The sequence below is a fragment of the Danio aesculapii genome, chromosome 12 (assembly GCF_903798145.1).
Source record: "Danio aesculapii chromosome 12, fDanAes4.1, whole genome shotgun sequence".
Taxonomy (NCBI): domain Eukaryota; kingdom Metazoa; phylum Chordata; class Actinopteri; order Cypriniformes; family Danionidae; genus Danio; species Danio aesculapii.
The window spans coordinates 32,181,837-32,206,761 of record NC_079446.1 but is presented as its reverse complement, the minus strand read 5'-3'; the positions used below and the strand labels follow the sequence as shown (position 1 = coordinate 32,206,761).

The 24,925-nt window shown below is 36.0% G+C and overlaps 1 protein-coding gene across 2 annotated transcripts in view; it reads right to left on the bottom strand.

Annotated features, from left to right (window-relative positions):
- Positions 1 to 7,253: 7,253 nt before the first annotated feature.
- The window catches only part of nrap (nebulin-related anchoring protein), a 35,842-nt gene continuing 18,170 nt past the window's right edge, over positions 7,254 to 24,925 (bottom strand). For both annotated transcript variants that reach the window (XM_056469726.1, XM_056469727.1), the window contains exons 21-43: positions 24,352 to 24,456; positions 24,107 to 24,205; positions 23,919 to 24,023; positions 22,966 to 23,073; positions 22,533 to 22,844; positions 22,330 to 22,434; positions 19,370 to 19,468; positions 19,155 to 19,259; positions 18,936 to 19,043; positions 18,731 to 18,844; positions 18,448 to 18,645; positions 18,207 to 18,311; positions 16,271 to 16,369; positions 16,078 to 16,182; positions 15,774 to 15,881; positions 15,334 to 15,645; positions 15,118 to 15,222; positions 13,233 to 13,331; positions 13,034 to 13,138; positions 12,772 to 12,879; positions 10,801 to 11,112; positions 9,927 to 10,079; positions 7,254 to 8,231 (exon numbers count right to left, since the gene is read on the bottom strand). In XM_056469726.1, coding sequence (XP_056325701.1) covers positions 7,884 to 8,231; positions 9,927 to 10,079; positions 10,801 to 11,112; positions 12,772 to 12,879; positions 13,034 to 13,138; positions 13,233 to 13,331; positions 15,118 to 15,222; positions 15,334 to 15,645; positions 15,774 to 15,881; positions 16,078 to 16,182; positions 16,271 to 16,369; positions 18,207 to 18,311; positions 18,448 to 18,645; positions 18,731 to 18,844; positions 18,936 to 19,043; positions 19,155 to 19,259; positions 19,370 to 19,468; positions 22,330 to 22,434; positions 22,533 to 22,844; positions 22,966 to 23,073; positions 23,919 to 24,023; positions 24,107 to 24,205; positions 24,352 to 24,456 — 3,417 coding nt within the window. In that variant the 3' untranslated portion in view covers positions 7,254 to 7,883. The remainder of the gene's footprint in view (positions 8,232 to 9,926; positions 10,080 to 10,800; positions 11,113 to 12,771; positions 12,880 to 13,033; positions 13,139 to 13,232; positions 13,332 to 15,117; positions 15,223 to 15,333; positions 15,646 to 15,773; positions 15,882 to 16,077; positions 16,183 to 16,270; positions 16,370 to 18,206; positions 18,312 to 18,447; positions 18,646 to 18,730; positions 18,845 to 18,935; positions 19,044 to 19,154; positions 19,260 to 19,369; positions 19,469 to 22,329; positions 22,435 to 22,532; positions 22,845 to 22,965; positions 23,074 to 23,918; positions 24,024 to 24,106; positions 24,206 to 24,351; positions 24,457 to 24,925) is intronic.

Genomic DNA, 24,925 nt, shown 5'->3' with positions numbered 1-24,925 from the left:
AATATCTGCTGATACTGCTCCTTCAACAGACATTTAACTGACTAAGAAACTTTGCAAATACATGTTAACTTACACCAACTCCAACCCTAACCCCAACCTAACAGTCTCCTTATAATCTACTGAGAATTAGTTGGCATGTAGATGCAATGTAACTTAAATTTAACAAACGGACCATCAAAAATAAAGTGTGACCTAAATCTAAAATAATTTCAATACTTGAGTCCAGATATTAGAAGTTGTTCAAAGTAAATGTCACTCACCTGCTCTCAAGAGGCAAGTTATAGTGGCTAAACCAAGTGACTTCTGCACCTTCAGTAATTCCTGCATAGTTCAAATCATGCTTGGAGTGGGGTAAGTATAGCCTGGTGCCGTGACCTGTGAGTAAATTTCAGGAGTATGAATGTAATACCAACTAGTTCTAATTATTCAAAAGAGCTTCTCTTCCTTGGTTTTAAGATGTACAATATCAATTGATGAGTTCTTTAGTTTCCTTGATAGCTCAACTGCTTTATGTACTCGAGATGTTATTCTAAATCCTGCTTGGAATGGGAAGAATAGAATCTGAGCTGGGTAGAAATGAAGTTTGAGTAGATCATTTAGAGAAGCATAGTTACTAGTTACTTTGAATCCTGCAGGTAAAGTAGAGAGTAAAACTAGAAGGGTAAAAATGGTGCCGTGACCCGGAGTGGGGGGTCGGGACCCTCTGGGGTTGCAGGGTGGGTGGAGTGGGGGGGGAGGGGGGTACTACTAAACTATTAGTAGTACCACCTTTTACTCATATCCTAAAAAACTACAAAAAAATGTGTAAAAAAATACTTCCCTTGCAACCCCTGGAGTGATTATGTTAGTTAAACTAACAAGACAGCAATAACAGTAGTTGCAGTAGATCACATTTTTTAAGCACTATGATAAGCTTTCTGGCACCTGTTTGGCACTCACAAACATATTATAAATTTATAACAATTTATAAAATGATAACACATTATAAAGAAATACTGTACAGATCACAACTTAATGTGGAGGATGATCTCTGAACGGCGGTCTCTAAATATAAACCAGTTATGTACTTGTTGTGTTGCAATTATTGTGCCGTTCCTTCCTATTAGTTCTTATCATGTTGAAGTTAAACAAATTTATAAATTACTATATAAAATATGGATTTTTGGTTGTGGTTATATAGACCTGTTGGTGTGTATATTTAACAATAGTATATTTATAACCACCTTTGAGGATAGTGGGGGTCGTGAGTGAGTCCCTGATATTTTTATGTTGGGGGTCATGGGCTGAAAAGTTTGGGAACCCCTGTAATAAAGGACCATTAGTAAGAACTGTGCTTTCCCAGACCTCATGAGGTGCATTAAGGTTCAATAGTTTATAACACTAAAACCCATCAAATTACTGCGTCCAGTACTACTTGTGTAGGTACTACATTTGAATTGAAAGTTCACACCTATTAATAAATGCTCTCTCATTGCCTCATGGAATAGTAAAGTGTCCATTTGATATACAGTTGAAGTCAGAATTATTAGCCCCCATTTATTTTTTTCGCCAATTTCTGTTTAATGGAGAGAAGATTTTTTTCAACACATTTCTAAACATAATAGTTTTAATAACTCATTTCTAATAACTGATTTATTTGATCTTTGCCATGATGACAGTAAATAATATTTGACTAGATATTTTTCAAGACACTTCTATACAGCTTAAAGTGACATTTAAAGGCTTAACTAGGTTAATTAGGTTAACTAGGCAGGTCAGGGTAATTAGGAAAGTTATTGTATGACAATGGTTTGTTCTGTAGACTATCGAAAAAATATAGCTTAAAGGGGCTAATAATTTTGACCTTAAATTTTTATTTTTTTTAAAACTGCTTTTATTCTAGCTAAAATAAAACAAAAAAGACTTTCTCTAGGGGAAAAAATATTATTAGACATACTGTGGAAATTTCCTTGCTCTGTTGAACATCATTTGGGAAATATTTAAAAAAGAATACAAAATTCAAAGACGGGCTAATAATTCTGACTTCAACTGTGTGTATATATATATATATATATATATATATATATATATATATATATATATATATATATATATATATATATATATATATATATATATGTTAGGGAAGTAAGCAATATTTGATGCACTGACTTTAGTGACCTTGTTAGAAGAATGACATTGGTGCCACAAACGTGATCTGAATAAGGTTTGGGTTTGAATATAAAACAATGGGAAAGAGCTGTGCGTGGTTGCAATATCTGCAGTCAGCACTCTGAATACAACCAAAGGGGTTAAACATAGTCACGTAACAAGCAGGAAAAGGTATAGTCAGCATGTCATTATTGCAACATAACCCCCTCATTTCATTAGCCTTTACTTAATTAATGTTTGCTGGTGAAAGCTATGTGACTTTATGTAGACTCTTGTACATAGTAGCATTGAACACAGTATGGAAAAACTTACCAGTTTGAGATATCTGTTTTCCACGGCATTCTCTGCCAAGCCTAATGCTTCTTATTACCTCATGAGAGAATGCAATTCACCAAACCAAGCTATAACCGGACCCCAGGGGGACTCACAAATTTATTGAAGAAAGATGTGGTTTTTAGCCAAGAGAAATAACTCAGCAATTAGGTTCTTTTAGGGGGGGATTTTGGGAAATGACCCCAGCAGCTAATGTGGTAGAAATGAGTGGGATTACCTTGAATTGGTGCAATTGCATTACGCCATATACAGCTTTGCAAGAAATAATCTCTTTAATACAGAAACCTTAACTAAAGATGAGGTGTATCAGCATATTCAAAGTGAGAAATGGCTGAAATTGATAAAGCTCTAATGACTTTGTTTTTATGGCTCCAGGATGCCCATTTCCCTCTCTGCTGGATCCCTCATTGCCTATGTGAACCTGCACGTCACAAAATGGGAAGCTTGGGCATTGCGGTGAGGCAGGAGCGCAAACAGGCAGCCATCAAATTAGCTTTAAATGTCATGTCATGGAACCATGATGCAAAAGTGAAGTATTTTACACGTTTTATTTGTGCACATGATTAACAGCCATTACAAAGGTTGGTTTTCCAATGGAACCGTGTCCAGTAAAAACTCATAAGAAAACCTCACTCTGCTGGGAATCCCAGTGGCCTGTCATAGCAACCGTTCTCGTTCATCCTGTTCTCGTTTTCACACTTAGGTCACCCTACCCTGGCACCAGCAGGCAAACCCCTGGCTCTTCCATGAGCTTATTTATTTTGTCCCTGGTGCCAAAGACCACAGAGAAAAATGGGAGAGAAAGAGAGATAGAAGGAACGGGAGACCTGTAATGCATTACATATGGCACATTAAGGAAAAGCCAACCTTGTAAACACTCAAAAGGAAGCGCTGATGGATCAAAAAAGTATGTAAGTGGAGATACATCATTTTCTCGTCCTTGACATCTCACATGACGATAATTGAGTGGACCTCAGCTGGTTTTGATCAAGGTTTTACCTAAAACAGTGTCAAAAATGTTGTCCCTAAAGCTCATCCGTTACAATTCTGTTTTTACTTACTCTCTTGATCTTGTTTTTATGAACCTGTATGACTGTGAAGCACAAAACAAAGGGTAATAGGAAAATTGTTTTGGATTTTATATTCCTCTAATGTTGTTGGCTTTAGGCATAATTTACTTCACAAAACTATTTTTCCTCATTACAACTGAACGCAAATGTGAATGTAGTTTAGATCATTTATATTTCTCTTGTTTTATGGCTCTCTAGAATGAAAGCATATGGCACATGCTAAGCTGTTAGCATTAGCTTCATTTAGAATAGGTTAGACTTTGACAGATGAGTTATTTGTAAAATATACAACTTCCCATCTAACGGTAAAATATAATTTGACTAGATGGAAATACTGAAGATCAAGGGCTCAGGTAGCAAAGAATCCTGGCCCAGATTTAGCATAAAGCTGGCACAGCAGGCATTCATCCAGCACTGGCATACAGCATGTGGGCCAAACATGGCCAGGGTTTGGCAGAGGTGGCACCATCTTTAAGGTGGCACACAAGATTTAGGCCAGATGCAAATTGTAGTATTTGGCCCAGATGTTAAAAATTGATATGTGGGTCACGTAAGTTTGGCCTGTCTTGACCCATATTTAAAATACATGTAAATAATTTTGACTAAAAAAAAAAATTCTACCAATCAGGTCGCATTAAGAAAAAGCATGCCCATAGTGTGCCTAAAGTGCAATGCTTCATGGGTTTATCAATTTCATTGCAACCGTGACACACCCGCCTATCAAGGGATTCACCTCAGGCATGAAAATGAGAGTGGCGAGAAAACCATTAGGCCATAACTGCCAACCACATAGCAAAATTTCTCTGGCCCAGCTCTGGCCCACACAATCAGGTTTTGCTTGGCCCACTTGCCGCAGTGGATTACGGTAGGCTACATAACTGGACCAAGTCTGGCTTCCAGACAAGGGCCAAACATGGACCATAGCTGGATCAAGTCACAGCCAAGTTAATAACTCATAACTATGCCTGCACATTATAATTTACATTTAACTTTTTTTTTCTCCACAACTCTATCAGAACAGACCCATGACCCATTTTTGGGTCGTGACCCACCAGTTACAAGCCCCTTCTTAAATATCCCTGGTGTTGTGTTACGGTTCTGAGGCAGAGAGCATGTGTTCATTTTTCCATCTACGGATCTAATTCTGACAGTTTGCACTGCAGCACAGAAGACTGAGGAATTTCCTTATTTTCCATGTGGAAAGGCCGACTCATGAAAGCCAATACTCCAGTGGAATACAACTCATTAAGTTGGGCTTTTTTTATACAAGCCATGTGGCACTATTTAAACAGACAGGGTTCAATTCAGACTGGACAAAACCAACTGGCCACCTTGTCAAGTTTTATGTGTGTCCACTGGTTCTCCTTTCGCTGGCTGCTGTAAACACACAGCGTCCAGTATTTTTTCAAAATGAGCTTGAAGGTACATTTGAAATTTACAACCTGTGTAAACTATCCTCAAAGGGCAGTGTTTCCTAAGATCATTGGCACATTAATGTACTTTGCAAAAGCAAACTAACAACACAGCCAAGAGGCTGATGCTGTTGGGTTGCAGTAGATATGTTCTGAATTTAGCAATTGATCTCCATCATGAAAGATCATAAAACTTCTGTTCAAACTAGCTCAGATCAAGGCTTCCACTTCAGAGAAAATACCAGAAACGTCAGTACATATTTGCCTCTGTGAACTGTTCTAGACAATGCCAGCCTTTTTCAATCAAGTCTACAAATTCACCGTGAAAAGCCTAGAGAGATGCATAAAAGAACTTTGGGTGACAAGGGGGTTTGTGGGACTGAGGTTGGATACCAAATTAAACAGAAGGGAGGAATGATGCCTGCTCAAACAGGCCATTTTACTGCCACTTTCACCACAACCCCCTGACTCAGAGCTGTTCTTGTCTCTAGGAAAATGGTCACATTACTCACAGCTTTCTTTAGAGATGTCAGGCTCTCAGTGGTGAGCTCTGCTTTTTCGTTAAATCCTTGACATGATATTCCCACTTGTGTATGTGCGCAAAAGGTGCATTAATTGCAAAAAGAATTAAATAATTGGCATCCTTTGTTTCTCCTATCAGCACTCTTAAAGAATCACCATTAGAAAAATATATTTAAAAAATCCAGCTGTTCTAATCCTGAGATGTTCAGGTATGTTCAGTATGAATATGATCTGTAATAGAGCTGGAAGCTAAAATAAACATGTATCATGCATTAACCAGAAATGTGTTTCCATTCTATACTACACATATAGAAGGGTAGTGGAGCAAATAACCTGATTTCAAAAGCCCAATGCCTAGAACTCAGCTGTGAACTCACATCAGCCTTTGCAAACGTCCCTGTGGGCTCAGCATCACCAGTTCCTCACAGCAGTTGTTCAGCACCTCTGCTTTAGGCATTATGGGTCAACACTTGCATTGGAAAAGCAAGAAAATAAATGTGATTTATTTCCTCAAACTGATTTTCATTATGGCTCAGCGATAGTCACTGAGGCCCTGCTGAGCATTTCCTCCAAACTGCTGGGAAGAATGCTCTTATTTTACAGCTTTAACAGTCGTCCATCCGTCCATCTGTCTGTCTATTTATTTATTTATCTATTGGTCTCTCTATCTATCTGTCTGTTCATCCTTCCATCCTTCTATTTATTTATCCATCCATCGATTTGTCTGTCTGTCTGTGTTCTATCTATCTATCTATCCCATCCGTCCATCCATCCATCCATCCATCCATCCATCCATCCATATATCTATCTATCTATCTATCTATCTATCTATCTATCTATCTATCTATCTATCTATCTATCTATCTATCTATCTATCTATCTATCTATCTATCTATCTATCTATCTATCTATCTATCTATCTATCTATCTATCTATCTATTTGTCTGTCTGTTCTATCTGTCTATCTGTCTATTGGTCTATCTATCTATCTATCTATCTATCTATCTATCTATCTATCTATCTATCTATCTATCTATCTATCTATCTATCTATCTATCTATCTATCTATCTATCTATCTATCTATCTATCTGTCCGTCTGTCTGTCTGTTCTATCTGTCTATTGGCCTATCTATCCATCCATCCATCCATCTATCTATCTATCTATCCACCCTATCTGTCTATTGGTCGGTCGGTCGGCTGTCTGTCTGTCTGTCTATCTATCTATTTATCTATCTATCTATTGGTCGGTCGGTCTGTCTGTCTGTCTGGGAAGACATGTGCGCTGTCTGTCTGTCTGTCTGTCTGTCTGTCTGTCTGTCTGTCTGTCTGTCTATCTATCTATCTATCTATCTATCTATCTGTCTGTTCTATTTGTCTATTGGTCTATCTATCTATCCATCCATCCATCCATCCATCCATCCATCCATCCATCCATCCATCCATCCATCCATCCATCCATCTATCCATCCATCCATCCATCCATCCATCTATCTATCTATCTATCTATCTATCTATCTATCTATCTATCTATCTATCTATCTATCTATCTATCTATCTATCTATCTATCTATCTATCTATCTATCTATCTATCTATCTATCTATCTATCTATCTATCTATCTATCTATCTGTCTGTCTGTCTGTCTGTCTCTCTGTCTGACTTTTTTCTTCCCTTACAATAGACCAAGTGTACGCATTAAAACTGTCTGTGACTGCCCTCTAGTGTCTAATTGTGTTCAAAAGGATTGTGAGATGTTTTATGAAGGACATTTGGAAAGAAAACTTTTATTGTCTTGTCAGAGTTCACACATTCACCTATACATCTTCATCTATTTTAACTCTGCTAGCGGAGTTCTGCTTTTTAATTTAAAGCACAGCTTGATGAAAAAAACAGTATTTCCAGTTATTCAAATAATAATGAAGCCTTAAAGACAGCTGTAAAATCCACCACAGGACCAAATCAAATGTTATAAATATTATACTCAGATATTTTAAAACAATATATTGTTGCTTATCATATTTCCCGCAAATAAAAAAGGAGCCAATATTTTCCAATGGTTAAAATAATTATGAGGGTACTTTCACACGCTCACCTTTTTTCTTTACATCCGCTGTCCATCTACTTTTGCGTTGCCATCATTACTATAATCACTTTCGTTATAATAAATATAATAATATATTATATAATAAATTAATTCAATAAAATAAAATCAGCCGTGCTCTTTATGTTCTTACAGTCTGCACTTACTTTAACTTTCATATTCACTTACTGTATATCGTTCATCTATACTGCATATCCCTCATTTATAAATCAATCTAACATACAGTAGAACGCCAGGATCTACATGATGCTCTTAAATTATTTAAAAACCTAAAGGAAGACAAAAATGTCAGATTACATAGTTCCAGCCTTCGCATCAGCCTGCTCTGTGATGGCCTGGTTTTCGCTCATGTGTCTTGCGGTGGATTCACCAGCATGAGACTGGCTCATGATGGACTGTTTCTTCGTGGACTGGTTGGTGATAGACTGACTTGTGGTTGAATGGGAAGCAACAGACTGTGACGTGATGGATTTTGTGGTCTTGGCCTGCTTGAATGTGGTATGAATAGTCTTCTTTCTTTTGACGTGGAGGATCTCCATAGCATCAGGATTGACTCCTGGCTGCTGGGTCTCCATTGTGGTCTCTGTCTGCTCTGTGGTGGAGTCATGTTGATCCTGGAACTCCTGCTGTCTCTGGAGCATCTGATACAAAACAAAATGATGAAATGCATAATGTGGGGAGAGAAAATATAGAGGCAATTTGGTAATGTGGGAAAATTGAGAAGTATGACAATTTCTCTGTTTAAAAACCTTGTGTGCTGCCTATTTAGAAGACAAACTAAGGATTTGAGGGCCCTTATATACCTAATTTTATATCAAGTCACTTCACTTGAACTTCATTTTAGCGAAAATCGAAAAACAACATGTCTTGTGTCCTTAAAAAACAAGGCAATCTCATAATGAACTCAGTTCAGTGCAAAAAACAATAATGGATTATGTTTTTAATGAAAACAATTATCTATATTCTAAAACTTTGTCTAAATATCTAATCTATTACTAATATATAAATAAAACAACTAAAACTGAACAAAATCTAAATAGCAATAGTATAAAACTAATAAAAATGGCAAAATATGGAACTACAATGAAAATTAATAACTTAATAAATATTTTAAAAAGCCAATTCAACTATTTTATAGTGTTAATAAAACCAAAAACTATAACAGTGTAGAAATAATCCCACATAATGAATAGTAATATTATGATATATACTGTGAATATTCTGTGTTTTTGATCTATGAAGTGTATTGTACCAATTATACAACAATTTACCCAGTTATAGAACTTTCAGCTCTTTGTTAATGAACTCTACAGCATACTGTGATATTTATAGTAAACTGATAAACTGTTATAAATATTGTATTATACTTTTTTTTCAGTGGTGTACTATAGTATATCATTCATATATATATATATATATATATATATATATATATATATATATATATATATATATATATATATATATATATATATATATATATATATTTGTAGACAATAGTACAGTATTGGGTAATTTGTTATATAACTATAGTTGGTGTATTAGTAACTATAGCATGGTTTAAACAATCTATAGTTCATTCATTCATTTTCTTTTCGGCTTAGTCCCTTTATTAATCTGGGTTCGTCACAGTGGAATGAACTGCCAACTTATCCAGCATATGTTTTACGCAGAGGATGCCCTTCTAGCCGCAACCCATCACTGGGTAACATCCACACACACTCATTCACACTCATTCTGTATACTACGGACAATTTAGCCTACCCAATTCACCTGCACCACATGTCTTTGGACTTGTGGGGAAAACCGGAGCACCCGGAGGAAACCTACTCTAACACGGGGAGAACATGCAAACTCCACACAGAAATGCCAATGGACCCAGCCAAGGCTCAAACCAGTGACTTTCTTGCCGTGAGGCGATCGTGCTACCCACTGCGCCACCATGCAGTCACAATCTATAGTGTTTACTTTAAAATACCATAGCATTTTTTTCATGTGGGATACTGGTAATGGGTCTTGTTTACCTTGTAATTAAAATGTCAAAACTGAACCTATAAGCTAAAACAACATTCAATACTAAAATATAGAAAATTCAAGTTAAATATATGTCTTTTTATACATACTATGTACTTTTATTCAAGAATATTGTACAGTTAGCTTAGCAACATGCTAAATCATTTGTGGGTAACTTCACTGTTGCTATTTGTGTAGCTAGTTGCTGCCTACTGTATGTAAAGCATTCAAGTTTGATAACTTATGGTTGTTGAGGCGCTAATAAGGCAGCTAGTTTTGGAAAAGTGCAGATATTTAGATATTATGATGTACAGTTGTCTCACCATAAGCTGCTGATACTGAGCAATAGCCTCGTCAGTTGTTACTCCTTCAGCAAGGCCCAGTTCTGCTGCTCGGCGGGCCATTTCTACCTTCAGAGAGCCTGGTGGGGTCCAGCCCACACCTTTAATCCAGTTCAGATCAGATTTGTAGTTCACCTGCAACCGGAGACAATAAACGCTGCTACATGAGGAAACTTCACAAACAAGATGTATTTTTTTGAAACGTTTGTCAACCAAGTCATATTTCCACATATTTAACCATCCCACATAGCAAAATTTCTCTGGCCCAGCTCTGGCCCACACAGTCAGCTTTTGCTTGGCCCACATGTCGCAGTGAATTACGGTACATGACTGCACCAAGGCCAAGGGCCAAACATGGACCATATCTGGGCCAAGTCTTAGCCGAAGTAATAACCCAGAACTAAGCCTGAACTGGGCCAGATATGTTGGTGTGTCACAACTGCAATGAAATTGATAAAGCAATAAAGCATTGCGCTTTATGGGTGCTATTGGCGTGCTTTTTCTTGAAGCAACCTGATTGGTAGAATTTTTTTCTTTATTTGAAAATGATAAAAATGTATTTTAAATGTGGGTCAAGACAGGCCAAACTTACATGGCCCACTTATCAATTATTAACATCTAGGCTAAATACTACATTTTACATCTGGCCCAAGTATAGTGTGCCGCCTTAAAGACGGTGCCACCTCTGCCAAACCAGGGCCATGTTTGGCCCACATGGTGTATACCAGTGCCAGATGAATGCCTGCTGTGCCAGATTTATGCCAAATCTGGGCCAAAATTCTTTGCTACCTGGGATGTCATCCACCACATATGGTTAAATATATGACAACAGAATAAGTCTAAAGCTCAGTCTCACGTCGCTCTGCAGCTGGTAGGCTTGTTTAGCATGTTTGACATTGAGCTGGTTAGGATCGCAGGTGTAGTCATGAAGTTGTTGGCGGTAATTGATGTTACTAAGCTGAGCTTGGCTTTTCTTAGCATGCTGGAACTCAGGCAGGTCACCGTGGATCTTAAACTGAGAGCGCGTCTCCTGGAACTGCTTCTTGTACTGGTTGTTACTCTGGAGCTTCCCTACAGCCAGTGAATGTCTCATCTTGGGGTCGTCCTCAACGCTGAGGAGGCCCACTTGATGGCCCTTTTCTTTCACGAATGCCTCCTTATAGCGGAACTGAGGGGAAAAACAGATAATAAAAGTTACGTACCAAAACAAACTTGCAGCAAATCAGCAGTAGGGCTGTGTTTAGTAAGTAGTTGAGATATTAAAAAAGGGGAAAGGTCTTGTTGGTTTATGCACATGTTTTTTGTGCTTTCAAATATCAACACTGTTTGACAAAATAGCTGTAGTTTTTAAACCTATAGCCTTTGTCGCAATCTCTGTTTGAAACCTGAAATTGCAGTCATTTGCAAAATAATCATCTAGTTCAGAGGTGCCCAAACGTTTTTGTATGAAGGGCCAAAAACCAAACATCATTGAGAGTCGTGGGCCAAAGATAAATATATACCAAACTATTTTACATTAAAGTTGCCATGGGTAATTACTTAACTTATTTTAAAATAAATAGAAAACACCACGTTGAATCATATTAACTAAACTCTCACCAAACTCTCTGCATTGTCCTCTATTCATTGGGTGACAGTATGTATATTTTAATCTAAAGTAAAACATTTCAATTGAAACATATAATTTCAGTTAGCAGTTTTTTGTAGTTTAATAAAATAAATGGTAACACTTTATTTTAATGGTTCATTTGAGTATTGATAGACTGTCTGTTTAATATCTGTTAATACTGCTCCTTCAACAGACATTTTAACTGACTATAAAAAGCTTTGCAAGTACATGTCAACCTACACTAACCCTAACCCCAACCTAACAGTCTACTTATAATCTAATGAGAATTGTTGGCAAGTAGATGCAATGAAACTTAAATTAAACAAACGGACCATCAAAATATAGTGTGACCAAATAAAATTGTTACATTAAATTTGAAATGACAATCTCTAAACCATCCCCATCATTATCCCTCTCTTCTCAGATGGGATGGCGGGACAAATCAAAGGTTGCCATGGGCCAATTTTGGCCTGCGTGCCCTAGTTCGGGCATCTCTGGTCTAGTTGGAAAGTGTTTAGAATTGGCACTGATTAATCTAATGTTTTTAAGAGTTTGTGTGACTGTCAGTCACCACACCACTGTGAAAACTGTACTTCCAAAACACTCTTTCTGGAAGTTTGATCCAAATAATCATTTTCACCAGGAAAATCTGAACATGCAAGCAACAAGTCTGCAACATTTCTGACTAGCTGAGAATAAAAATTACAATACATTGCACTACCAGTGTGATTAAATCTAACAATTGATTGCTCATAATACATTCAACTGTGCAAATTATCATTATTATTATTGATATACTTCTCAAATTGTTAGTTTAGCAACATCAGCATTGCGTAACTGTGTATATAGTCTGTATTAGCATTACCTGAAGATTTTAGTTTCTCTCCAGTCTAATTTCTAATTGTTATAGATCTTAAATTTCATATTATATCATATTCATATTATACATTTATGAGTTTAAATATTCTTGCTGCTATGAGAACAGGCTATAAATGATGTAGAATCCTAGCCAGGAGTCCTTTCTTATGTATACAGATAAAAGAATGACAAAAAATGCCATTAAAATGGCATTAAACTCATATTTCTAACGAAAATTAAAAAACATTGTTACAAGCTTAGGGTAAGGAGAGGTAATTTCATGGTCTGCAGCTTTAAATTAAAAGTATGAAATTGGTTTGGACCAGAGTTTGGAAGATAAACGTTTTGATTTGGACTTACATCACTTGCAATTTCTCTAGAGGCCTTGGCTGTCTGGAAGGGAATGGCATCTAACCTGAGGTCATAACCTGCTGACTTCACCTGCTCACCTGATGTTTTATACACTTTCTACAAAGTGAAAGAGAGAAAAAAAGAGCAAAGACAATATTAAATGATGTACACTGACAATCGACAATCAAAAATATTCAACCTTTGTGGGGAAAAAATCTCCTTCAGAGATTCTGTAATACATAAATAACACACAAAATAACAGCAAGCTTACATCGCTAATTTGCTGAGCGTTGATCCTTGCTCTGATGAAGTCAGGATGATCGGCATGTAATGTGTATTTGTGCATGGAGTCAGAGTCTCCAGACTTATACATCCTCTATAAGAAGATCAAACTTTTGTTATTCACATGACCCAAAACAATCACTGGCTACACACTTAAATGTACAGTAAGTATGCTAGGGGATGTTTACCTCACTGCACTGCATGTAGCTGTTCTTTGCGTGGATGATATCAGGTGAATCAGCAACCTGGGTGAACTTCAGACTGTCGGGATTTTGACGGTACTTCTTCTACAGAACGTTACAGTTAAGCAAAGAAGAGTCAATAAATCAGAGATATAGCAGAATATGCACAGAATTGTAGCTGTGATATTATAATAAATAGAGTGCATGTTCACACACATGTACATAGCACAAGAATCACTGGAGGGAAGTAAATAAAGGCTCTTTAACAAACATTTGAACAAATGTTTTATTACAATCACCTTCTGTTACTTTCTCAAAACATTTGCTGAAACCTACTGAAGCGTCTTTGTTTTTTAACATATCAAACTGCTCATTGGGCATGGTTGCACTTCACTTTCAAACACACACTCAAAAACTTTCCAAAGCACATTCTCTCAGAGTAATCCCTGCTGCCATTTTAAAAATGTGTTACACTCCATGATGTGTGCAAGAGAAATATGAACAGACTCAGAGGTAATGCTGCATTTTAAACTCGGAAATGGGAGTTTTCTACTTGGAAAAACCACTAGAACAGTGTTTCTCGACCATGTTCCTGGAGGACCATCAGCACTACATGTTTTGGATGTCTCCTTTGTCTGTCACACCCGTTACAGGTCTTTCAGTCTTTGCTAATATGCTGGTGATCTAAATCAGGTGTGTTTGGTTAAGGAGACATGGAAAATGTGGAGAGTTGGTGGTCCTCCAGGAACGTGGTTGTGAAACACTACTCTAGAACACCACATAAAATCTGACCTGTGAACTCAGGCCAGACCAAGGAACAAGACTTCATCAAGATGCATCTTTTGACAACACTTTACAAATGAATACTAGTTCTGCTTCAGCGAGATTAGCAAGGAGCTACCGTATGTGAAACATTGTTTAAACAAACTTTCATGTATGTGGGAACCCTACAGTACTAATAAAGGCTACTTCTGTGATTCTATTATCTTTATTTTTTAATTAATGCAACATATAATGCTATTTGTGTTTTTCGTCATCTGTTTTCAATTATAGCATTTTCTAATATTTTTCTTTTAGCCATAATTGGCACAATAACATGAAATATTTTAAAATATTCAGATCTAACATGTTGAAAATGTAACTGACATGCAATTGACTAGAAAGCAATGAGGTCGGAATTGGGACACTTTACTGTTGAAATTCCCACCTCCGACTCTGTCTGGAACACAGCATGAGAAGTCATTGATATGTACATTTGAGGATGCTCCAAATACCACAGTACAAAATAGAACTGAATATTGTTTAATTTATCCCTCTACACCCCATTAAGTCTCTTGTACATTACATGTGCGTGAATGCAAGAAAGTTGCTTGCTAAAAGGTCCCGTGACATGCTTTGAAATGTGCATTTTTATTCAGTGTTTGACGTAATCTCAACCAAAACATGAAGAGAGGGCTGGACATAGTGTAGCTCCTCCCCTTTAAACAATTTGTTTTATCACCACGTTTCCAGCATCAAGCACATCAAATGTATAGCATTTTGAAAGGGGACAGGGCATGTCAGATACTAAAGAGCATTTGGTTGGTCACAGTTTGATGAGAAACTGAAGAATGAGGTCTTGTGAATAAAATCGTTGATCCATTTAGGTGGAAGTGACAAACAACAGTACAAGCTTAACATGTTTATATTGGTTTTACATTGCATAAACATGGACTTTGTCACTGTTTTGGTGTGCACTAGCTCATAGATATCCTAAAAACTATAGCAATACTAACATCTAAAAAACTTTATTTTAATTTCATGAGACCTTTAATGGCCACCAGTGTCGCAAATAAAGTCTTTATACATGTACATATAGAGCCTAAAAATGTTTAAATTAAACACGACTTACATCACTTATGAGCTCTCCAGCTTTCTTTGCAGACTCCAGCTGAGGTGCGCCGACTGAATCCCAGGCCACTCCTTTCATGAAGTTCAGATCTGATTTGTATACATTCTGTAAAAACACAAAGAATTATAGGGATTGTATTGTGACGCTTTGACCTGTCCATTTTCTTGCATTTAAAGAAAAATATCTACCATCTTTAACAATCTCACTCTTTCTCACCTGACTCTGCAGCTCATATGCCTTTTTGGCCCACTGCACCTTTATATCATCAGGCAGGACTGTGTAAGAATGAATTTGAGTCTTGTAATCCTGATCACTGGCTAAGGCCTGGGCTTTCTTGGCATGAACCAGGTTCACCATGTCTAGTGGCAGCTGATACTGGCCACTGGTGCACAAAGCGTCTTTACGATAATGCTGGTCGCTCTGCAGACGGCCCATCTCCAGGCAGTGCATTAGATGAGAGTCCTCCAAAATGCTGCGGGCTCCAATGTGCTTGCCCTTCTCCAATGCATGGTTGTGCTTGTACTGGACCTAACAAGGCAAAGGAGGTGAACGTATTCAAATAGATGTATAAACTGCTAGCCATCCTGATTGCATTTATCAGAGCTGCTTTTGCCCATAGATGTTTATGCGTGTAAATTTAGACGAGGTATTCTTACATCACTAGCAATGCTGGTGGATGCTTTGGCAGCTTGGAAGGGGATATCCTTCATGGTGAGTTTATAACCCTGAGCTCGAAGCACATTCCATGATTCCTTGTACTTAACCTGAAATACAGTAGAAAATGTAAAAACTTGCAACCATTGTCTTGGATACAAGAGCACTTTGTGCGATGCATTTTAATCATTTCTTCTTTAGAATATCTTTAAAGTATGCTATCAATTGTGAATAGTTTAGAATAGTGCATTTTATGATGCAGCAATATCCATAAACTCAAAAATAGACTTGGAAGGCTCATCTTACATCACTGAAGTTAGCAGCGTTAATCTTGGCCTGGGTGATTTCAGGTCTCTCTGCAGTAATGGTGTAGTTGTGCCTGAAGTTTTCCCCCTTTTCTTTGTATAAGCGCTAAATAATTTGAAATCAGAAAACATTAGAATTAGTTTCACTGTATTATAGAATATTGATTGATATAAAATTGTGAATGTCCTCCTACCTCGTTAGTGATCTTGTTACTGGTCTTGGCATGAACAATATCTGGAGAATCTGTGACAGATGTGTGCTTGAATGAGTAGGGCTGCTGACGATACTTTTTCTGTTGGGCAAAGGAAAATACATGATAAATAAATGTGATTTTGTGTGTGTGTGTGTGTGTGTGTGTGTGGGGGGGGGGGGGGGGGTGCTAAGATTTTTCCCTGTTTTTGTACCAAGCCTTTTATACTTAACGATGTTATGTTTATTTGATCACCTGGTAGGCTCAGAAGGCTGTTATCATCCATCCACATGGTTATTCAGCTATACTAATAGAGAAGACTCTAGATGCAGATCTGTTTTTACATTACTGTGACGGTTGGGTTTAGGGTTGGATAGGGGTAGACGTTAACAAAATACAATTAATAGGAAATTAAATAAATAATTCTCGTTAACTTCTGGCCGCAGCTGTATGTGATCTATAGCTGATTAACCATGTGGATGGATGATAACAGTCTTCTGAGCCTACCAGTAGGTGCAGATGGGCCCTACTGGCCCATATCTATCAGCTGATAATCACTGATAATGCCCATTTAATCGAGTTATAACATTCGAATCAGCTGATTTGATCATAAATATGAAAAAAAACACCATACATTATTATTTTATTATAATATAACTAAAATAATAAATATATGAACTTTATTTCTTTGATGGTGAAGTTGAATTTACAGCACCCAATCAAAAATCCTCCTTTTGTAGATTTAGCACCATTAATATAATTTTTACTATTATCAATGTCTTTACTGTCACAGACCAATTGGATGCATTCTTGCCGAATTAAAATAAAGTCCCCAAAACTTTCTTTTATTGCTTTTCTTCAAAAAAATGTAAATGTAAAAATTGTAACATGTTTTTAATAATGGAATAATGTTAGCAAACATCCTGACTACTGAAAGCAATGTTTAGGTAAACATGCAATATGTGCAATGTGTTTCTCTCAATAACAAAATAAGCACACAATGAAAACTTCAGAGGTGAGAAAACAGCAGCTAAGAAAACACCTGACAGTATCTGTGTGGAAAGTTTACATTATTACTCATGGACATCTAACCGTGTTGGGGGTAACGTGAGTAAAGTACAAGTAAAGTAACGCATTACTTAAAAAAAATAAGTAATAATATTAGTAATAGAGTTACTATAATAGAGTTAATATAAGTAATAGAGTTACTTATCTGAAAATGTAACACAAGTTACTTTTTAGTTTAATTAATTCACTTTTAAAAAATAAATTGCAGAATTCAAATGTAAGTACCCACAATGAATCAACCAGTCAATAAGAGAACATGTTTATTATTTTGAACGCATCAAAGAAAAGGAAAAGGGGACTGTCTCAATAGACAGTGATTTTACTTAAGAAAAATAGACCAAAAGTAGCAAACACATTGCTATAAACCTTCAATAATCTGTATATACGGCATGTTTAGCTCTGGGGTCAGGAAGTTCTCTGATGACATTATCCTAAAATATAATTTTTTATGTGTTATTTTTTAAGGTAAACGAAGCTGTATGTTATATAGTGCATTATTAATTGCAAAACTCTAATAAAAACAAAGTTCTGGAAGAGATCAAGCCTCAGCTAGATAATAAAAAGTAACTAAGTAACGCAACCAATAACTTTTTTGGGGAGTAACTTAATACTGTAATGCATACCTTTCCTCAACTCTGGACATCTAACCTCCATGGACTAAACAGAAAAGTCGATTTTCACATTAAACTGTACAGAGCCCCACATTTTTTTTTAGGTTAGATTTGGCAAGATACTTCAAATCCCTGAAATAAATTTAGTTTTAACTTGAATTGAGCTTATTCTTTGATTTCACCTGTATCTGACACCAAACTTTGTAAATGTTTAGACATCCACGTTGGATCAGGATGTTGAAATGTATAGCCATTCATACCTCACTAATTAGATCTGTAGCCCTTCTGGATCCTTCAATCTGTAAAGCACCGGTAGCAATCCAGGCCGCACCACGTAGGTAATTCAAATCAGATCGATAGATTTTCTGTTGTACAAACACACATTGCATTTTAGTGGACTCAACCTTTAGAAGAATAGCCAATATCAACATATCAATAGATAATATCAATAATATCAATTCAATAGCCAAATCAGTGCAAGTATATTAAACAGGCTATTACCTCACTCTGCAGTTCATAAGCTCTCTTCGCCGCCTGTACTTTGAGGTCATCAGGCAATGTTGTGTACTTGTGCAATGTATGTCTGTAGTCCTGATCGCTGACCAGAGACTGCGCCTTCTTAGCATGGATCACATCCAACATATCCATTGGTAGATGGAACTGAGAATGAACCTCAGAAGAGCCCTTTTTGTATTTGAGCTAAAAGACAGAAAATTGATCAATCACTTGGTCTGTGATTCTCATATTCATGCATCTTTGAGGATCAAACCACTGGAATACTCACATCACTCTGTATGGTAGAGGCATGCACAGAGTGGGCCATGTTTATGTCATCCTGAAGTCCCTTTAGCCCAATCATCTTCCCTTTTGTCTTTTCAAACTGCGCTTTGTACTTTTGCTGAAGGTAAATATTTGTACAGTCAAATGAATGGTCAGACAGATAACCAAAATAAACCATAGTTCATTTAAGTTGCATGCAAAACACTCACATCACTGAGGATTTCAGCCGAAGATTTGGCTGCTTGGAAAGGAATAGCATCCAAGCGCAATTTGTAGCCACCATCTCTAATCTTCTTCCAGGACTCTTTATAATGTGACTTCATAGAAAATAAGTTTAGTTTTAACAATTTAATGTGGAAATTCAATCATTTGTGTATGAGCTCAATAGGCTTTGGAGTAGAAACAGAGGCTGTGAAATGGATTCTCACCTCACTGAGGTTGATGGCGTTGAGCTTAGCTTGCACATGCTCTGGAATATCTCCAATCATTGTGTACTTGTGCATTTCATTCTCTCCTTTTTCTCTGTACAATCTCTGTCAACATTAAAGATAACTCGCATGTTACAATGAAAAACATGCTCTCTTTTTTTTCCAGTTCAATGCAAAGATTCATAGAAGGAGCTATTCATAGAAAGAAGACGTACATCAAGAACCAGTTTGCTGCTGATTTTGGCCTGGACCATTTCTGGTGTATCCTCCACGCTGGTGAACTTCAGAGCACTCACATCCTGTCTGTATTTTTTCTGGAACATACACAGGGCATGGAGAAATTTATCTTCGCTGTCAAGGCTGGCAGATGAACAGCGTGTGTTCAATTTATGGTCTGAACTGTTTCTTGGGTTTACAGCCCCTCGAGGTTTTTCATTTCAAGGACGATATGATTCAACACCTTTTAACAGATGCATAATTGAAATGTTAACCCCAGGCATAGGTGAATTTAATAGCAGTACTCAGAATCAAATGCATCTAGAAATAGGCATGGCTTCAATGAGTCTAGCAATAGCTCTTAATGTAATAACATATTTTTAAACCCTTAAACTGTCTGCTTAATCCAAGGTTGAAATTTCTTGCCTCAAAAAAATCTTTAAATTTCAGTATATCTTTAAATATCAGTATATATAATCTTGTCAGTATAAAATCTCATCAGTACATAATCAATCTTTAAATATCAGTATATAATCTTATCTGTATATAATCAATCTTTAAATATCAGTATATAATCTTATCAGTAAATAATCAATCTTTAAATATCAGTATATAATCTTATAAGTATATAATCAATCTTTAAATATCAGTATATAATCATATCTGTATATAATCAATCTTTAAATATCAGTATATAATCTTATCAGTATATAATCAATCTTTAAATATCAGTATATGATCTCATCAGTATATAATCAATCTTTAAATATCAGTATATAATCATATCTGTATATAATCAATCTTTAAATATCAGTATATAATCTTATAAGTATATAATCAATCTTTAAATATCAGTATATGATCTCATCAGTATATAATCAATCTTTAAATATCAGTATATAATCATATCTGTATATAATCAATCTTTAAATATCAGTATATAATCTTATCAGTATATAATCAATCTTTAAATATCAGTATATGATCTCATCAGTATATAATCAATCTTTAAATATCAGTATATAATCATATCTGTATATAATCAATCTTTAAATATCAGTATATAATCTTATGAGTATATAATCAATCTTTAAATATCAGTATATAATCTCATCAGTATATAATCAATCTTTAAATATCAGTATATAAAATGAAATACTATTTTACCCAACAAACATTTCTAACTACATAAAAATATATGCTAAATATAATCCAAGCCATTAACCCATAGCTTTAGGTATTTGCTATGCAAGCATTACATAACTGCTTCTCTAGGGGTTTTGTACGTCCTGTTGGTGATCTAGAAGTCTGACTCCTCAAGTTGTTCCCAGCTAAAAAATTCTGCACGAATTCCATGTTTGTCAAATGCTGTGTTATGCTGGTTACAGCTAGTATATACAGTTGAAGTCAGAATTATTAGCCCCCCTGAATTATTAGCCACCTTGTTTTTTTTTTCCCCAGTTTCTGTTTAACGGAGAGATTTCTTTAACACATTTCTAAACATAATAGTTTTAATAACTCATTTCTAATAACTGATTTTATCTTTGCCATGATGACAGTAAATAATATTTGACTAGATATTTTTCAAGACACTTCTATACTGCTTAAAGTGACATTTAAAGGCTTAACTACAGTAGGTAAATTAGGTTAACAAGGCAGGTTAGGGTACTTAGGCAAGTTATTGTATAATGATGGTTTGTTCTGGAGACTATAGAAAAAAATATGGCTTAAAGGGGCTAATAATTTTGACCACAAACTGCTTTTATTCTAGCCGTAACAACTTCTTTCTCTAGAAGAAAAAATATTATCAGAATATTATCAAATATTATCAGACATACTATGGAAATATTTTAAAAAAGAAAAAAAATCGATGGAGGGCTTCTAACTGTAGCTGTATAGACTCATATTTACAACTTAATATCTCAAAAACTAAAGAGATGCTTAGTGATTTTTGTCGTAACTCTATTTCTAATGCTACTACTACTACTATAAACGGTACTGTTGTTCAGACAGTGAGTGAGTATAAACACCTGGGCACCATCCTGGATGATAAACTGAACTTTGAGGCCAACACAAATTTTATTTGTAAAAAGGCGGATCAACGACTGTTTTACTTGAGGAAGTTGAAAGGATTTAATGTGGATAGGTCTCTTCTTAGGACATTTTAATCTTCTATTATTGAGTCTCTTTTAAGTTTTGCAGTAATATATTAGTATGGTAATTTGAGGGTGACAAGTAAAAACAGACTTTCAAAAGTTGTTAATTAATTAATTAATTAATTCTTAACAGTTTTGGACACGTGTATGAGGTGAGAGTCATAAAGAAGGCTATGTCTATTTTAGCAGACGAGAACCATCCACTTTAATTAAAGTTTTGCCTCCTGCCATCAGGCATTTCAGATGGGCAAGGTCCAACAGATATTTGCATTCATTTGTTTCAAATGCAGTTGGGTTACTTAACAAGTTTTAAGTTGTATGTTTGTTTTTTTTTTTTTACTTGATTATGATTAATTTTGTTGTTATTGTTACGATGTTTGAGTGTTGATCTGTTGCTGTTAACTGTCGGCTATTGCTGTAAACCAAATTGCCCTTCGGGGACAATGAAGACATTCCAATGCAATTCCAATTCCAACAGCTGGTCTAGTGGGCCAAAAAACATGGTCACGCAGTTCTCAAGCAAAATAAAGAGAGTGTAACCGGTTCCCTGTCACTCCTAATCCCCATGCTGATTACCAGCAATCATGTTGGTTCAAGCATGCAAACAAAGCATACTGTTTCTTAAAGCAGAAAGATAAAATATGACATTTAGGCCTTGTTTATAATTGGTATTAAGATATTGAACTTTTCTGTCAATTAGAATTCAAGTTATGCATCTCAGCTGACCAATTGTGCTTGGATTTATAAAAATGCATGACCTAAGTGTGTATGATAAGCCATGTTCATGAGGGGTTGATCTGTACCTCGCTGGCTAAATCTGTGGCTTTTCTGGCCTGTCGTATGTCAAGGGATCCAGTAGTCTCCCAACCCACTCCTTTCATCCAGTTCAGGTCAGAGCGATACTTTTTCTGCAAACAAAACAAAGTTTGTTTTATGATACTTCACCCAAAATGCATATATGTGCATGTTTCCGCTTCATTAAATCAAGATCTTGGATAACACTTACATCACTCTGCAGGCCGTAGGCTTTCTTGGCCCATTCTAGTTTCATATCACAAGGCAGGATTGTGTATTTGTGCAGGAAAGTTTTGTAGTTTGTTTCTGTGGCCAGCTCCTGGGCTTTCTTGGCATGGGTGAGGGTCAACATATCAAGTGAGGCACTGTGTTTGGTCTTGGTGTCCTCATACTCTTTCTTGTAGTTGAGGTCACTGTGTAGTTTTGTAGCATGGGTTGAATGGGCCATTTGAGAATCATCTGCCACAGTCTTCACGCCAATCATCTTCCCTTTTGTCATTTCATATTTTTGCTTGTACTTCACCTGCAAACATGAAGCATCAGAAATGCTATTTTAGATTATTACAAGTGACCATACCTGAGGCTCTAGTGTCAGTGAGTGGCAAGTGATTTGTGTGGTATCAGTAGGGTGTTTGTTCACTCACATCACTGGCAAGATCTCTTGTTGCTTTGGCAGAGAGAATCGAAAGTGTGTCCAAGCCTAGCTCAAAGCCCTTCTCCCTCTGTTCCTCCCAACTACTCTTATATGTTTTCTAAAAATCAGAAATCCAGTGTGTAGATTAAAAGCATGCAGTGGGTTGTTAAATTCTTGTGCAGGTTAATGATGTAATATATAGTTGAAGTCAGAATTATTAGCCCCCCCTGAATTATTAACCCCGCTGTTTATTTTTTTCCCCGATTTCTGTTTAACGGAGAGAAGATTTTATTCAACACATTTCTAAACATAATAGTTTAAATAACTCATTTCTAATAACTGATTTTATCTTTGCCATGATGACAGTAAATAATATTTGACTAGATATTTTTTAAGACACTTCTATACTGCTTAAAGTGACATTTAAAGGCTTAACTAGGTTAATTAGGTTAACTAGGCAGGTTAGGGTAATTAGGCAAGTTATTGTATAATGATTGTTTGTTCTGTAGACTATTGAAAAAATATATAGTTTAAAGGGGCTAATAATTTTGTCCTTAAAATGGTGTTAAAAATTTTAAAACTGCTTTTATTCTAGCCGAAATAAAACAAATGAGACAAAATTTTCCTTGCTCTGTTAAACATAATTTGGGAATATTTAAAAAAAGAAAAAAAAAATCAATGGGGGGGTAATAATTCTGACTTCAGCTGTACACACTATAAAAGAGTAAACCCATTGCTTTTGAATTGATTGCTTTAGTTGACCTTACTTAATATTTTTAAGGCAATGGGTTTGCACATTTTTTTTAAATAAATGAGATATGTACATAACAGTTCCAAGTTACAATGGGTTTACTCACTTCTTTAAGTTGTCAACTTTTCGCATTTAAGGCTTTACTTGTTTTTTTAAGTAAAGTAACTCATCCCTTTTACCAATGTAAAGGTTTATATGATTCAGTTCCATACCTCACTTAGAAGCTCTGCGTTAGCTTTGGCTTGTTTGAAGAGGGGCTCATCTTTGCTTATAGTGTACTGGTGCATTGTCTGTTCTGTGCCTGCCTTGTATGCCAACTGCGCCAAAAAAAGCCAATCAATCATCTGACAAGATTTCAGTTAAAAGAGAGTAATATCCAATCAGGTGGATAGTATTTTACCCCACTCTGCAGTTCCTGGCTCTTCTTGGCATGCATGATGGAAGGAGTATCTGCCACTTGTGTGAATTTCACCATGTCCACCTTCTGGCGATACTTTTTCTGTATAGAATTGGAAAATGGACACTTAGCAACTAAAGTTGAATGTCCAGCAGTTCATTTTCTTCGAAGACCAAAACAGACTTTGTGGTTTTGTTAGTTATGAAGCCTAAATTATTGTCTAGTAATGCAATCTTGAGATCACCAACCTCACTGAGAAGTTCTCCTGCTTTCTTGGCTTGTTCAACATCCAGGCATCCATCGGCCTCCCATCCGACTCCTTTCATCCAGTTCAGGTCTGATCGGTACTGGTTCTAATGTATAAATAATATATATACAGTTGAAGTCAGAAATATTAGCCTCCCTGTATATTTTTTTCTTCAATTTCTCTTTAACGGAGAGAAGATTTTTTTCAACACATTTCTAAATCTAAAAGTTTTAATAACCTATCTCTAATAACTGATTTATTTGATCTTTGCCATGATGACAGTAAATAATATTTTACTAGATATTTTCAAGACACTTCTATACAGCTTAAAGTGACATTTAAAGGCTTAACTAGGTTAATTAGGTCAACTAGGCAGGTTAGGGTAATTAGGCAAGTTATTGTATTATGATGGTTTGTTCTGTATACAATTGAAAAAATATATAGTTTAAAGGGGCTAATAATTTTGACCCTAAAATGGTGTTTAAAAAAATAAAAGCTGCTTTTATTCTAGCTGAAATAAAACAAATAAGACTTTCTCCAGAAGAAAAAGACATTATCAGACATACTGTGAAAAT